A 15,735-nucleotide genomic window follows, 5' to 3' on the forward strand; every position below is an offset into this window, starting at 1 on the left:
GCTACTGTTCACTTGTTACAACTTGTTGTATTAGGCAGTCATATGCTCCCCTTTATGCTTTGTCATGTGCATCTCAGATTCTTGCACTGAAACTTAATCACTTTTGCTGTCACTTGATGACAAGGGAAAAAAATGCAAAGGGCAAAAAAAAAAAAATCACTGGAGCAAGCTGGAAAAATAATCACCCAGAATTGTTTAGCTATACCTCCCTAGTCTTAATCTGATAATGACAGACATAAACACACAAGTTTAAAGTAGAACTACAAAATGAAGATAATCTGTATGTTAAAATTAATTCATGCAGCTTGCAATGACACAGAGCTTTTTTGAGTGCAATTTTTGAGTTGTCCCAAAAGATATAGCATTGTTTTATAAGATTTGGCACAGGTTCAAAATAAGAATCTAATGGCATAGCAGGATACACAGTACAAGCATCCACACCAGTGACTGATGATCTCATCATTGAATCTCATGATAATAATAAAAGAGAACACACAACACTTTCACTTAAATATTCTATTATCCCATTAAAGGAGGGAATCAAGGGTTTATGTAATGAAAGATCTTTGTCAGCTCTGCATTTAATCTGAGCTTATTCTGGAACTGCAGGCTTCGTGACATCCTGAAGCCTACAACACAGACTTCATCTCCAGTAACTTGGAGTATCGATGGTTCTACCCTGACAAAAATAAAGTTAAATAGCACTCAAACAGCTGGTTTACCCTTCTCCAGCCCTTGACTAAGGGAAAACAAGAACACCAGTAATTAAGAGGAAGACAGGCTGCCTCCGCCCTCTCCCTGTGGCTACAGCAGAGACCACAGGTCCAACACTCCAGAAAGGAACAGGACAAGAAGAGGCAGAGCACAGAGCAGGCCTGGACGTGGTTATGTGATGCAGAGCACAAGCATACTACCAGGGATCAACAGCAGCATAAGCACCTCATAACTTAACTTACAGTTAACAGTAACACTGATGTGGTATTTGCACATCATTCAGGAATAGCCTGATGAAATAGCAAGTTACTAAAAAGAAATGTTAAAAATTAGTATTTAATTTCAAGAAAAGGACAGAACTCTTCTCATCTTGATACACGTAACCTGGGAAGAAAAGCTATTGAGATTGCAAATTGCCTGACCTGAATGAAGCGAAAACAATCAAGTAGTAATGAGCATTATAATTTACTTAAAGATCTAATTTTTTAAAAACAGAAGTTTTTAAAAAGCTGAAGGTATTCCAGCCACTTCAAAAATGCTATCATTAAAAAGTTGTCTTTTCTAAGAGATGACAAATCAATTTTATCTGCAGTAAAAATATGAGAATGTGACCAATAATTGTTAATTTTTGACTGGACTTTTCTATTCTGCAATTCACGAGTGATCAAACTGTTTCACTATATTACTATAGTATTTAGAAAAAAAACTCTAGCCTTTCCTATGCTGTTGGAAATTTTAGGTTGGAGAAGCAGGATGGGAATGGAAAACAATATTAAAATCGCATCTTATAACCCTTTAATTAAAAAGAATGCCTGCAACCCTACCCAGAACATGAATCACAATTTTTATCTACTGTATCCTAAATAAAAATCAATCTTATAATTGTGCAATCAGGAATCTCTAAGATGAAAAGTTTTTCAGTACAAACAGCAAGTACCACTTCCAAAGAGAAAGTTTTACCACCCGGTTTTGGATAGACTCCAGTTCTCTACTGAGAAACCCAGTTTTTTCCATCAAAGACATCTTCAGGAAGGGTCTTTTCATTTAATATTGTTGCCTAGTGAAAAACAGAGATATTTAATTCATAGAGCTCTTTCACTTAAAGTTCTTTGTTTGCACTGAGGAGGCAAATGGAACCCAGTATTTCATCATTTGCCTTGTAACATAACACCCAAAGTTTTGTTAAAGAAATTTTTACTTGGGACTGAAGGGAAAATACAGATAAGCTCTGTGTGTCTGTGTATCAGTCTGTCACATGTCTCAAGGTTATTCTAAAGAAAATAATTAATCCAAGAACTAGACATGTTCTATTGACATGCATATGTATTAAATTAGCAAGTTTTCTCAAGAAATGGAAAACTTAAAAAAATGAAGTTATGATTTGCGGTTTATTACTAACCAAGTATTTAAGAAAGTGAAAACACACAATAAAGAGAAGAGATAACAACAAATGGAATATTTTCTATTCATTAACATGTTACTTCCTATTTTACAGGTAAATACGTAGTTACAAGCTCTTCTATAATCATTGCTCAAGCTCCGTATACCCTGAAAACGTCACAGTTCCTCATGCAGAACTTTGTCCTTGCACAGGGCAGATTTTTCAAATAGCCTTTTCCAAAAGGAGCTTAACTAAAATCTTTCACTCATTTAAACTACACACTTACCTAAATGCACTAGAAGAAATTATCACACTTGTAGAAAGCTCCAATTATGCTGTCAGGAATGCTACCAAATTTATGTGCATGTTAGTACTGAGAGGACCTTTTTAAGACAGCCATCATTACCCTAAGTTTTTGCAAGCAAACACTTAAGTTTTTTATAATTTACCAGCAGCCAGATGATGCAATTTGGCTCAACAGTTTCAACAATGTTCTATGGTCAGACCCTGAGATAAGCCAAATTGACTTCTACAGATACAACTCAAAAACACACAGCAATAATGTAGAACCCTCAGCTGTTCAGCTTCTCTGCCAAATGACCCCATGCAACAGATACTTTTAGTAGCCATCTTTCACAAGGATTATTGAAACAATGGAACATTATATAGGAAACCAGCTTCCAAAAAAAAAAAAAAAAGGTAAATTTTCAGGGACAACCAGTTTTAAAGTTATTACTATGTACTTTCGATACATTCAGCACTGTACAGACAGATAACACAATGCCCAATTCAAAGCAATACAAAACACCATTAACCTGTCCCAGAGGGTTGATGAAGCACACAAAGTCAAAGTAAACACATTAGTGAAACTGCAAAAGCTGTAAGTCTGGGGTTTTTTTCTACCACTTAAATCTGGCAGTGAAGTCTGTATCTGCAGCTTGTGCATTCTTTGATCCTGCAGCCTCCTAGTACAGAATCACCACTTGTCTTTCTCAGTCTTCAAGCTCATTCAAGCACATGTTTTTGGGGAAGACCTTGTTTTGCATTGAAGCCTTAAGACTGTGTTGAAACCTGAGTTTGGTGAACAAAGAATCACTTCCGATCGTGTAAAAGCTATTTAGAACCTTAGCCACGTTATGAGTGTGAACTGCATGAGCATGTGTTTTGATTTTTTTGCTATGGGAAGTTACAAAGGCTTCTGTTAGATATAAGCACAGGTAACAAACTGAAAACGCTGAGAATAACACATGGTAGAATGGCTAAAGCCACAGCTATACAGACCAACCTAAATTTAATGCAAGCAAGCAGATGCTTTTCATTTCAGCTGCTTCTCAAACCTTTTCCTAATTTATAATCCAAATTTCCACAAGAGTGGAAAAAAGATCAAATTTGTACATCATCTTCACTTCCGTCACAACAAGCACTGGAACAGCCTCAAACAAGAAAGTTTAATTTACTAGATGTCAACATTGCTCTATTAGTGAAGTGTGTGCTCAACTAATCCATCACCCTCCAACACTACTCTGCAGTGAGGAAAGGTAGAGAACGGCCAAGCATCTTGGGACCTCCAGTAATGACCCAGCCACTTTCAATGCTGCAGACAAGTTGGTAGCACACTGCAGGAAATCCATACCCATACTTGTGAAATTACAGATGAAAATGACAGCATTTCTTCCTTCAGTGTGATGATATTTTCTTTCCATACATTAACCATCACCACCACTCCAAAACACAAACACACTTCGAAGACTCCATTCATTCTTCCTCTCCCATTTCTTCAAACCTGTTTTTCCAGTAAAAAGAATATAAACCCATTTTCTGGTTTACAGATAGTTTATATTTACAGCGGTGTCACAGAGAAGGCAGGGAAGAGAACTAAGGAGCAGATGATACAGGGCAAAGCTATTAAAAACTACAGATCTTTACTGAGCACCTTCAATGAACTGGTGCAAAAATTGCCATAGACACTGATTTTAAGGAGAGAAAAAAAAAAAACACAACACAAGGAGAAAAAGACTTGGCTGCTTTGACAACCAGTAAGTAAATGAAATAGCAACTTGTAATCCTGGACAATGATGGTCATCAAATAATCAGTCTGGAGATGACAAATACAATGGAATTCAGCATCCAGACTAGTAAACATACCTCACTTCATGAGATCATGGCTCTGGTCAAGTGTGAAACAGAGTGAAATAAAGCAATGAGCACCCTTAACCTTGATGTGAGACACAGGACATATACTATAATTTCCCCTGTAACTCCACTCCTTTTTAAGAGCATGAGCTGAAAGATATTTACATGCTTGTACAGGTGCTGGCAATCACAAACATTTTCCTCACCTTCCCATTGGCTAATTAGGGAAGATAAAAGGTTTTCACATATTCAGAAGTTCCAAGACTAGCATAATAATTCTGTCAACATGAATTTGTCAGTAATGATTCTTTCCACCTCCTCAATTCATGCAGCCATAGACCCAAATGTTGGACAACAGCAAGAGAAGATTTGCCTGTTCTGGGAACACATGCTTCTCAACCACTGGATGTGCACTTGAGATGACAAGTAATGACCAGATTCCTACAGCCTAAAAATTAACTGTAGTTAGATAATTGTCAGAAACTAAATATCTGCAAAACAGAGTGCTCTAGGGGGAGCAATGAAACAGATGCCATCTCCTAACTTCTAACAGCAGGACACTGGAGTATTTACAGGAGTCAGCAGTACTGAGTTTCTATGGAGTCTTAAAATGTCATTGCCATGTTAATCAGAATTTCTTTGCCCGCTTTAATAAAGTTTAATATACATAGTGTAGATTAAGTTATTCTTAAATGCCTGTTACAGATTCAGCAGGTAAAGGAATCATTCTTGTTAAAGGTCACAGGTAGAACCGAGTACACCAAAAGCTTTAATGAATACCTGTTAGCAAAGTTACTTTCACAGATTAGTGTAGCTATAGTTAGCAATTCACCCACAAAGCATCAATCCATTTTCTATTCTTTCTTCTCCCACTCATAAAAAGCTGCTCTTTGAGCAAGTATCTATATCCTAGAAAAATTAAACAAATACTGTTAGGTTATGGAGTTAATGTAAATTAAAAGGAGACTTCCCCTCCTCAAAAAAAGCATTTCTGGTATTTCTTTCATGCAGATACTCAGAAAAAACAAGGACATACAATGGATTACATTTACTTCAAGACCACTCTCCAGCTCTGTGAACAGAAGCTGAAGTCGGTTTGGATATCACCAGCTTTCAACAGTGCCATCAACATTGCTAACACTTTTTCAGATTGTCTCCCTGAAGAGACATAAGAAATGAGACCCAGGAAACACAAGTACCTGACAGAGGCCAAAGCTTCTCTGGCTTAGGTAATGCCAGACTGCTGATGTGGCCTGAAAAGCTCAGACAGGCACAGTGAAGTTCTGTTGTGATATAAATTAAGATCATCTCTCCTAGAAATAGTCTAGGAAAGACTTAAACTTTCCAAAACTTGTCAAGAGAGCAAAAGACTTTGGAGCTCAGATTAAACCAAAATCCACCTTGAAAGAAAAGGTGACAGGGCTGTGCTAACAACCCAAGCCAAAAATACCCACCCAACCCTCCAATACTGCTCATTTCCTCAAACCAGTATGACATGGCAGCAAGCTGTTTCAAATCTGCCAGGGGTAGGACTGCATTATGTATTTATTTTCAGGTTTATTTATAACATGGATTGTAGGCCATTTAAATATTGTTAAAAGGACCACTTGAGACTTCCTACACAATCTTATGCTGTTTCCATTTGCATTTTCTTAAGAGAAGTTACAAAAATAATCTAGTTATAGGACTCATTTTAATACTCTCTCATTTCATTGACAATATATGTTGATTAAACTTGCAACACCAAGTCTGTTATTCTGAACAAAGGTATTTACTCTTAAAACTGGTTATACAAGAGAGGAGGATAAACAAACAGAAACAGTGGGAAAAGTTAAATGTATAACATTCTTATGGGTGTTTACCTAAACTCTTTCATCATTTTACTAAGCTACCTTCTCAAGTCAGAGCCCCGCTGGCCTGATGGCCCTATTAAACATGCCTGTCCAGTTGAAGAGGTGAGACAGACTCCAGGGTTACTTGATCACTGCCAAGATACCAAGCGCTGACACTACATGGCTAGAGATGGATGCATGTCTTGTTTGACAAGAAAAAACAGAGAGACTAGGCTGGTATGATCAACAATTTCTCTGTCAAATGTTTCACAGTCTTGAAATATCTATGTTCTTGCACCTCCCTGCAGCATTTGAATAGATGACTTTATTCTAGCAGTTGTTCTACAGCTAGGTTTGCTATTTTATCTCCCTTCACAAGCTGAAGAAGCATGGGATCTGATTCACATTTCAGGAAGCACTGCAAAAGGTAGTTGGACTTGGAGTAGAACCATGCTTTTCTGTTTGTTAAATGGACTACTATGCATACACTCACAAATAGGGAGCTAGAAATAAAATCAGGTACACGTGATGAAGGTAGACAAGCTTCTCAGTTTTCAGGTTATTACCAGAGCTATCACACTATAAGCAGGTCCCCTGTGAAACTGTTGTTGGAAGACTGCTTATTGCTTTAAATAATGCAATACTCCACAAAGGCATTTTGGCAGTAGAGAAGTGCTCACAGAGCATATGTTGTTCCAGGAGAGAATTTAACTTGTCTGACAGGACTCAAATTTGAGTACATAAGACTTCTAATTTTTAAATTGAATTAAATTCTGCAGAGCATATCAGGTCCAGTGAACAGCACAATGCACTCTTCAAGGATTTCACTGCTGCAATATAGATCCCACCACCTCTTTTATGACAGTAATTTATAAGGATTAGTTGAGGGGTATTGCTGGGTTGGGGGCAGGGGCATCACTTAAGTTCAGAGACAGGTTTTCAAGTTATTTCAGTAGAAACATAAGGCAGAGAATTACATCAGGATAATTTACTTTTTCAGAAATGGAGTCTATGTCTTGAGCGTTCCAAGTTCCAGATGGTTTTGAGATTGATACACTCCATTACATTCTTGTCTTTTGCCTCCAGCTGATAATATTCAGGCTCTCACTTAAACACACCTTTAGCTAAAACTTGAGTGATAAAATATCTGTTGCAAAACAAATTATAGTATTATTAAACGCTTCAGAATGAAAGATTTGTGGCTGACAGTACACATTCACAAAAACTCTGCACCTGTTCTTTCTTTGGTGATATGAAATTTATTCTTGATCCAGTATTGCCATTAATAACTAAAAAACGACTGGAGAAAAAAAATATTAACACTTTAAAAATTAAACAAAGAATTGTGAGCACTCTGAAAGATGAAATCAGCTTACTGATCACTTGCAAACAAGAAACAAAGCGGCAACAACTGGAAGAAAGTGAGCTCATGCAGGAGGATTTAAAAGAGCAACTATATTTTACACCTCTTCAAAAGACATATCTCTAAGCTGATCAGAGAACAAGTAAGCTTAATATCAACAGCAATACACAAAGAGCAATTCAGCGATATGGTTATATGGATGGTAGCATAACAACTAGGCTTAAACAAGATAACAGACCACATATTAAGAAGTGGTCCTGTTCTTGACTGATCATAGAATGGTTTGGGTTGGAAGGGACCTGAAAGATCATCTGCTTCCAACGCCCTTGCCATGGGCAGAGACACCTTCCCCTAGACCAGGTTGCTCAAAGCCCCATCCAACCTGGCCTTGAACACTTCCAGGGATGGAACATCCACAACTTCTCTGGGCAACCTGTTCCAGTGCCTAACCACCCTCATGATAAATTGGAATATTAAAGGAAAAAAAAAAAAAAAAAAAAGAAGGTGCACTTGCACAACTTATCTCAGTGTGTTACAGAAATGGCTTATTCACCCCAAAGTAATCACTGAAGAAAGAAGAGTGCTGTAATAGTACATCAAAAGTAGCACACAAATATTCATACAAGAGCTACCTACATCTTACTGACATTGATGATTGCTTCCAATTAAAGGCTAGCAAAGACAGCACAAAGAGACTAGAATTAATAATTGATAGAATACAATAAATACTAAAAACACATGCAAACACTGAAGTTTTTCATTGACACCACCACCACAGCTTCATATATCTAGAACAACCAAATGACTGATACAATGTTGGCTTCTTTCAGCATAAGGCCAGAATCCCACAGAGATCAGCATAAACTTAGCATTACACAAGCAGGTAGTCCTCTATTTATAGGCATCATTCGGGAAACAAAACTGACATTAAAAAAAAAAAAAGAAATCAAGACTTACTTGTCAAGGAAGTCCTTGTCCACAACTGCACAGATATCAAGCAGAGGATTTCCCATTCCAAACAGGACATTTTCACTGTAAGATAATCAATTATTTCAAGTTAGCTTAGCATTAGTTTATTCTTCTTAGTATAATATGTTAAAGACATTTTTTCTTGAATACAGCTAGGGGACAAAGAGATAGACATTTTGCCCAGCGCAGTAGCCACATGGAGACCTGACATATAGACAGTCAAATCTGAGTGAAGTATCATCCTACAATAATCTTCTTTGATCAATTTATAAAGGTATATATTCTGTTAAACTATCATTCACTCAGATAAAGAATTAGAGCTGCATGCCACATTCAGTAGTTTTAAAGGATTGCCTTCAGGTTGTAATACCAGATTTTAGACAGGGGGAGCATCAGACCAGGTTATAAGAATTTCACTGAACAGACTTAGTTGCTGGGTTTACTCTGCTACTGACCAATAATTAACAATTTAAGTCTGTTTTTATAAACTGAAATTAAGAGATTATGGATTTTGCATTGTCAGCCATCTTAAACAGCATAGCTGTCTACTGATAAGAATGTACGTACTTTTTAAATAATTTGAAATTCATTACCAGGACCTCTGTCACATAAAAACAAGACATCAGAGATACTGTAAACAGCTGAAAGAGCTGGCTTTAACTTTTTTTTTTAGATTCATTCACAAACCATGTGTTACATTTTCCTGAATAGCATGTACTTGGGTGATAATACAGTAATACCAAAGGATTAGATACGTGGCCTAGTGTCAAGTAGGAGTGAATGCAGCTGTTCTCGAAGGCTGCCTAAAACTACATCCAAACCCATCACATTCCTTGCTAAGCTAACACCTGCTGCCTCCAACTGGCAAGGCAAGCCCTTGCTCTAGCCACCGAAGGTAGCTTCAGTATGACCACCAAATACGCCTCCCTCTTTACTACATCTCTATCAAGTATGTGCAGAGAAAGCATATCCCCTGTCTCTCCATCCCCCCAAAAGTACTACTGTAACACTGCAGTTGGATCCAAAGTTTATCTGCAGTTTATCCAAAGCTGCATAACAGTGTCAGCTGAATCTCAAAGAAAGTGAGTGAGTTTTCAATTGTTCTGGCCCATTTAGAGCAAGACAAATGTTTTAGAGATTCAACATCTGCCTACTAAATGATAGCTTTCATTAATTTCTAATCATTAGGATAAGAAAAAAAGAATATAAAACAAGCAGAAAGAGGATGATATGGAACAATGTCATGAACTGTGTCCAACAGAGGTTGGAAACTCTTTCACTTACTTCCTCTAACAACTGTTATGAAAAGCCCTTAGCTGACAAATATTTGTCAAATCTGAAGCTACTTGCCAACAGTACACAGTCAAACTTCTTCCTCTTTATGATGCCACATTAGCCTCTATTAAATGCTAAATTCTGAAGTCTGGAAATGAAGACGTGGAAAACATGATTAATAACCTTGATACTGAGACACAGCAAACCATGCTTTAAGTATCTTAATTTTTGTTGTAGCTTTAAAGACAGGCCTTTACAGCACATTTCACTGTAAGGAAAATGTGGAAGACACTGCTTTGTGAAGACAGAGCCAGAAATCCAGCTCACTCCTAACTAAGATAGGTAACATCTGCTTAGTAGAAACCTGTAAGACTCACTAAATACTTTTGTCAGCGTGAAAAGAAGTATTGATTCTTCTAAATAGCATAACCATAAGTTATATCTAGCTAGAAGAAAAGAAGAGGGAGAGACAGATGACAGTTAAGACAACATAAGGATAAAGGGGATTGCAGTTAGAGCCCCAAGACAGGACATTCTCACCATTTTAAAAAAGAAGTATTGCATCAGTAGTATTGCGTAACAATGAATTAACAAGTCGGAATTCTGAAAGCACTGAATGCAGATTTGTCCCACAAGTCGGAATTCTGAAAGCACTGAATGCAGATTTGTCCCAAACTGCATGTTCCTGTACTTGATGTTTAGCTGATTCTCACATTCTGTGAAATTCTACGCATCAATAACTTTACACCTACACTTAAGAAAAAAAATGCATCTCATGGGTAACTTCTATATAAGACAAGTATCAGCACTTAAGTGTGTGGTATGCCAAAAAACCACAGCTGTACTTCAAATAACTCTCTGAAATACAGATAACATGTTGAGGTCACTACCTATGAAGAAGTTACCTTGTTCAACGGAAAAGCGAACTAGAAGCTACCAAACAAGCTGTGGACTGCAGAACATACTGGTCAATATACTTGAAGCAGCACAAGAGCAACTTTGTACTGGTTTAGCATCCACAGAAGCTCTGTCAAGCCAATAAAGTGCATACAAACTCCTAATATGTCAGCAGCAGCAGGAACTAGCAGTTTCAGTGCCATTTAATCCAGGCAGTTCTTTCCATCACATACAAACAAGTCCTGCTCTATCCCCAAGCCCTCCTTCTCCCACAGTATTTTACAGTAATCCAGAGGCTGCGTAGTACGGTGCCATCTGGGATGGAAAGTTTTAAAAGCCGAGGTAGTTATCACCAGACTACTAAGTGTATGTTCAGAAACATTGCCCTGAAACTTCTGGGTAAACTCTCCCCAACTTCAGCATAGTTGTTTCTCACAACCAAATGTAAGATAACAGAACTTGACAGCTTTTCAAACACATAAAAATGAGTACATTAACTGTTTGATTTCTATGAAGAGGTACACAGGTTATAACACTCAACTTATTTTTGCAAATAATCTAAATACATGAGCTAATATATACTAATAGCTAGCCTTGTGTTTTCAATTAAGATGTATTTCTATATTTTTGGTTGTTTCAGCTATATGTTTGAATTAACTAAGGCCCAAGGTACTAGAACCTCCATGCTTAAAGTAGATATTAACATTGCATTGGCAAAAAGGAGAAAAATCCATACACTCCATTTGTACTGGAGGCTGTAGTTGCGTCATTCCTTAACTGACACTGCATTTGGTAAAAACACCTTTCGGGGCAAGATGGGAAGAGTCTAAACAATCTCTTTCCCAGTCACAAATTTTAAAAATTCAACAAGTTCAAGCAGACATTTAAGATCACCACTGTGATCATCGTTTTCTAATACAAGCTTTGTGAACCACAATCTTGAAAGTCTAGTGTTACTTTTAAAGATAAGACTTGGCTGTGTAAATCCTTAGCATGTTCAATCTGATTAACCCAACATCGGCTACATTTCAGTGCAGTGAAATCACCCTTCCCTTCTTGAGGGGCTGCAAAGTATCTGCACTGTTACACTATTGCACTTTTTTGTGGCACAACATGAGGTATAGCATATACCTGGCTACAGTTTGCTTCTCTGTAAAAATAAAGTTAAAAAAAAAGTCGCATATACTCTGTACAGCCACATATTGTAAAAGCATAAAATTAAACACAATATTTAGGATCCTGGAGAATGCTTAATTCACAAGAGTCTGGAGCAAGAAACTGAGATATTAAACTATTACATTCTCACCAAGTTTAACACTTTCAGCAGTACACTTGGACCTTATTGGCCTTATGTTTGCTGTTCAGTCACACCGGACACCTGCACTGATTAAAATTTCATGGATTATTTCCAACCAACTAGACATAAAACATAGTGAGGAAGCAGCAGTAGATTCCTGAAGTGTGAGATTTCACAATACATAGGTTATTTGGGAAATACATCTCTGCAACAGACACAAAACAAACACTTATGTACTCCACAGCCTCCTTGACTCTCTCCAGTCCCTTCTCTTGCACGGGAGTACTGATATCTAATGATCTGAGAAGGATGTTCTTGCTCAACTCGACTAACCTATTGCAAAAGAATATTTGACTCAGCTCTTCAACAAGCGACAACTCTTCCACCTGCACAAATTAAGGGCATATAATTGACTGTACACAGTCAGTATGTATACGTGTGTGTGCATACACATACACCCAGAGTACATATATATATAAACAGTATATATACTTTTTAAACTCTAAACTAAGATGTTCATGCTAATCTAAAACTTATTTGGACACAGAAATACGTTGTCCATCTAGCAGGCAAAGCTACAGCAACAACGGTAACTTACTTTACAGAAAGCTTGTATATACACCACATTTGCATTCTGAACTCTTGACAGCAAACTATATTTTACAAGTTTGTCATTTAACTTTGGACTAGATGAAGAGTGAGTTGTAATTACAAGTTCAAGCATTGTAATTCATTAAATAAAAATAAATCTTTACCTGCTAATTACGGCATTTTTGTTTGGAGGTTGCCAGGATGATTGATTTTTCATAAATAGCCAGTTTCACGTATTACTCTTATCACAAGTTGCAGAAGTAATGAAATGAAACCAAACTGGATGAAAACAAAACAAAAACCCCAACCAAATAAAAATCCCCACATCAGTACTGAGCTACCCTTCAATCATTTTTAAGAAGTCAGCAAAATCAACTGTAACTGAATGATCTGGAAAGCTGTGTCCAATATCACGGTTAACACATTACTAATGCTCTACTGTTGCTGGCATTTTTAAAAATATGGTCCTGATTCAAGTTGGCTGCTGAACATTAGCAGTACTGTATCTAACTGTCACACAATATTGTTATCATCCCATGCTGCTTTGCACTTCAGTGGACGAGCAACATCAAAACATCAGTGAAAGCATATTATTAGTTACTGGCACAGAGACAGAGGAATATTTTGAGCTTTGGATACTGGCATGTCTTGCTTAAAAAAAAAAATCCCATTATTTCTTAAAAAACATTTCATATTTTTTCTTGTTAATTACTGCAAAAAAAAATTTCTCATCTATATAACAGTAACTAATAGTAAAGGAAGCCAAGTTGAAAATGTCACCTTTTCTATTGCTCTGTAACAGCCTCATACTGCTGTACAGTTGTACACTTAATATTAAATTCTTATGCTAAGACATTTTACAGTCAGAAAGCCTTAATAGAACACAATTGGGACATTTGGGTGTCCCAATTGCATGACAGCCTGCTGTATGTCTAGTCTTCCATTTACAAATATAACATACGGTTTTGTAAGATCTAAAACGTTAGTATTTCTACAGGGTTTGATTGTGCCCTTAAAAGTAAGGCCAAACAAGGCATGTTCTAAGCCAGTTCTCAGTATATCCATTTTGGTCACAAAGGAACACCGCTAAATCCCATGCAACACAAGATTTGAATTTATCAAAAATCATTTATACATGTAGTTAAAACAAAACAGTGATAGTATCAGATTCATAGCGTTTGAATAGCTATAAGCTCTTGACTAAGAACATCCTTCTCTCATCCCACTTACCTATGCGACGTAAATATAAGTGAATAAGATGACATTTATTGTTAACCATAACTTGTCTGACACTAAAAGTACCTCAGAACTATCATTCCATGATTCCAGAGTTCAGACAAATTTCCCTTGCATCACTTGTCAGTAAATCACTTTGGCGTATAGACCTTAAACATACACGTAGCCTGCAGGACTGCTCACATGCTTTCCTGACTTAGGTCTTAAGTAAAGGCAATATTTGGCTAAGGAGTTACATGTCTACATACTGACTTAGAGGAGTATCTTCAGTGAAGATTTCATTCATTATGAAACTTTCATAGTGTTCTAGAGTGACACATTCACAGCTTCCAACTCAGAAGCCAAGCCTAAAAGCCTTGGCCTTATGTAACCAAGGCTGCTGCAGGAAAAATAAATAAATAAATAAATAAATAATTGTTCCACCCCTACCCAGCTCCTTACACAGCTGTGCTAACTCCACAAGCTCCAACAGTGAGACACTACTGCAATTTCAAAGAGTTACCACCGTCTGTACTCCTCGGTCAGAAACAGTGTGAAATCTGATACACACAGTTTTGAGGGTGGAGAGAGGAGATGGGAGAGTTGCCTTGAATGATCATTGAACTTGGAGTCTGTCATTTTAGGCGTTTCTTTAGCAACTGAAGGACCGATCAAAACAACTACACGACGAAGGCTACCAGTTCGCTTCACAACACCACCCCATCTTAAGATGAAGTGTTTTAGGAAGCAAAACTGGTCATAATAATTCCTTTCACTGAATGTTAAGGGCTTGTCATTCTTCAGTTACCACTGATAAACTGACACCACCCCAGCTCCAACAGACTGCTAAGAGCCTAGCCTGTTAGCATTACCCTGCTTCTCATTATTTGGGATTCATTTAAAATTAGGTTCCAGTCATGGCACGCTACAGCGATGCTTTAAGGTTCAAACGCGGCTGCCGGGGTCCCACGACGCCCGTCCTCCCACCCCCACGGCCGGGACCCCGCCACGCCAGGCGGCCGCCCGCGCTCCGGCGCTACCTTTGACAGCGGCACCGCCGCAGAGAGACGCCGCATGAAACCCTCGGCGCTGCCCCGGCCGCCGCCCCGCCGTTCACCTCCGGGAGCCCGGCCCAGCTCGGCGCATCGCTCCGCGGGGCTCTCGCCCGGGCCGGGGCTGGCCGGACGGGAGAGCCGCTGAGGACCGGCATCGCCCGGCGCCGCCGCCGAGCCCCGCGCCGGCGCGCGCCCACCTGCCCGCCAGAAATAAACTCCGCGCGCCCAGGGAGCGGGCGACCCCGGAGCGGCGCGGGCGGCCCGCGGGGGCTGAGGGGCCGGGAGGGAAGCGGCACGGCTCCCCCTCCTCGCCCCGGGGGTCGCGGGGCGGGGGCGTGCAGCCGCAAAACCGACTGGCGGCGGAGAGAGCGAGGGAGCGGGGGGTGGAGGGAGGGAGGAAGGGAGGGAAAGAACGACGCCGCGCGACCCCGCACCCTAAAATTACAGGGGTGGAGGAGGGAAGAGCTGAGCTCCGGCGGAATATCGCGCCGGCGCCCCCGCCCCGTGAGCGGGAGCGCATCAGCGCCCGCCGCCCCTTCCCCCGGGGGCGCCGGGCTGGGCTGAGGCTGCGGGAGCCGCGGCGGGGCTCGGCGTTACCTGAGGGTGGGCATGGCTCCCGGCCCGGCCGCCCGCGGCGCAGCCCCGCTGGCAGCGGCGTCGCCTCTCCGCCCGGCGGCCGCCGGCAGCTGCGGCCGCTGCGCCCGCCGCCCCACGCGCCGCCCGCCTCGGCCGCGACTGAGCCGCCGGCCACGGCTCGGCCGACCCACCAGCGCGCCGCCGCCCCGCCCCGCCCGCCCGCGCGTCCCGCCATTGGCCGGGCGGCCGGCGGGGGCGGGCCCGGGCCCTGCGCGGCGGCGGGGCGCGAGGAGCCGCGGGAGGAGGCAGCGGCGGCCTCGGGGCGCTGGCGACCGGCCCCGCGCCCCGGTTCGGCAGCTGGCGGTACCGGGCGGCGCCGCCCGCCCGGCGCCCCGGGCTCCCCGGCCGCCATCTTTGGTACGGGCAGGGAGCAGGCG

The 15,735-nt window shown here is 40.4% G+C and overlaps 1 protein-coding gene across 3 annotated transcripts in view; it reads right to left on the minus strand.

Moving 5' to 3' along the window:
• ADK (adenosine kinase) overlaps positions 1–15,735 on the minus strand; it is a 302,767-nt gene that overhangs the window by 278,343 nt on the left and 8,689 nt on the right. For 2 of the 3 annotated variants that reach the window (XM_087766906.1, XM_087766908.1), the window contains one exon: positions 8,381–8,455. In XM_087766906.1, coding sequence (XP_087623032.1) covers positions 8,381–8,455 — 75 coding nt within the window. Of the gene's footprint in view, positions 1–8,380; positions 8,456–15,319; positions 15,445–15,735 lie in introns of those variants that run through there. The other variant, XM_087766907.1, reaches the window with a different exon arrangement.

Source organism: Nipponia nippon, unplaced genomic scaffold (assembly GCF_047370975.1).
Source record: "Nipponia nippon isolate SJK-2023a ecotype South Korea unplaced genomic scaffold, ASM4737097v1 scaffold_3, whole genome shotgun sequence".
NCBI classification, from domain to species: domain Eukaryota; kingdom Metazoa; phylum Chordata; class Aves; order Pelecaniformes; family Threskiornithidae; genus Nipponia; species Nipponia nippon.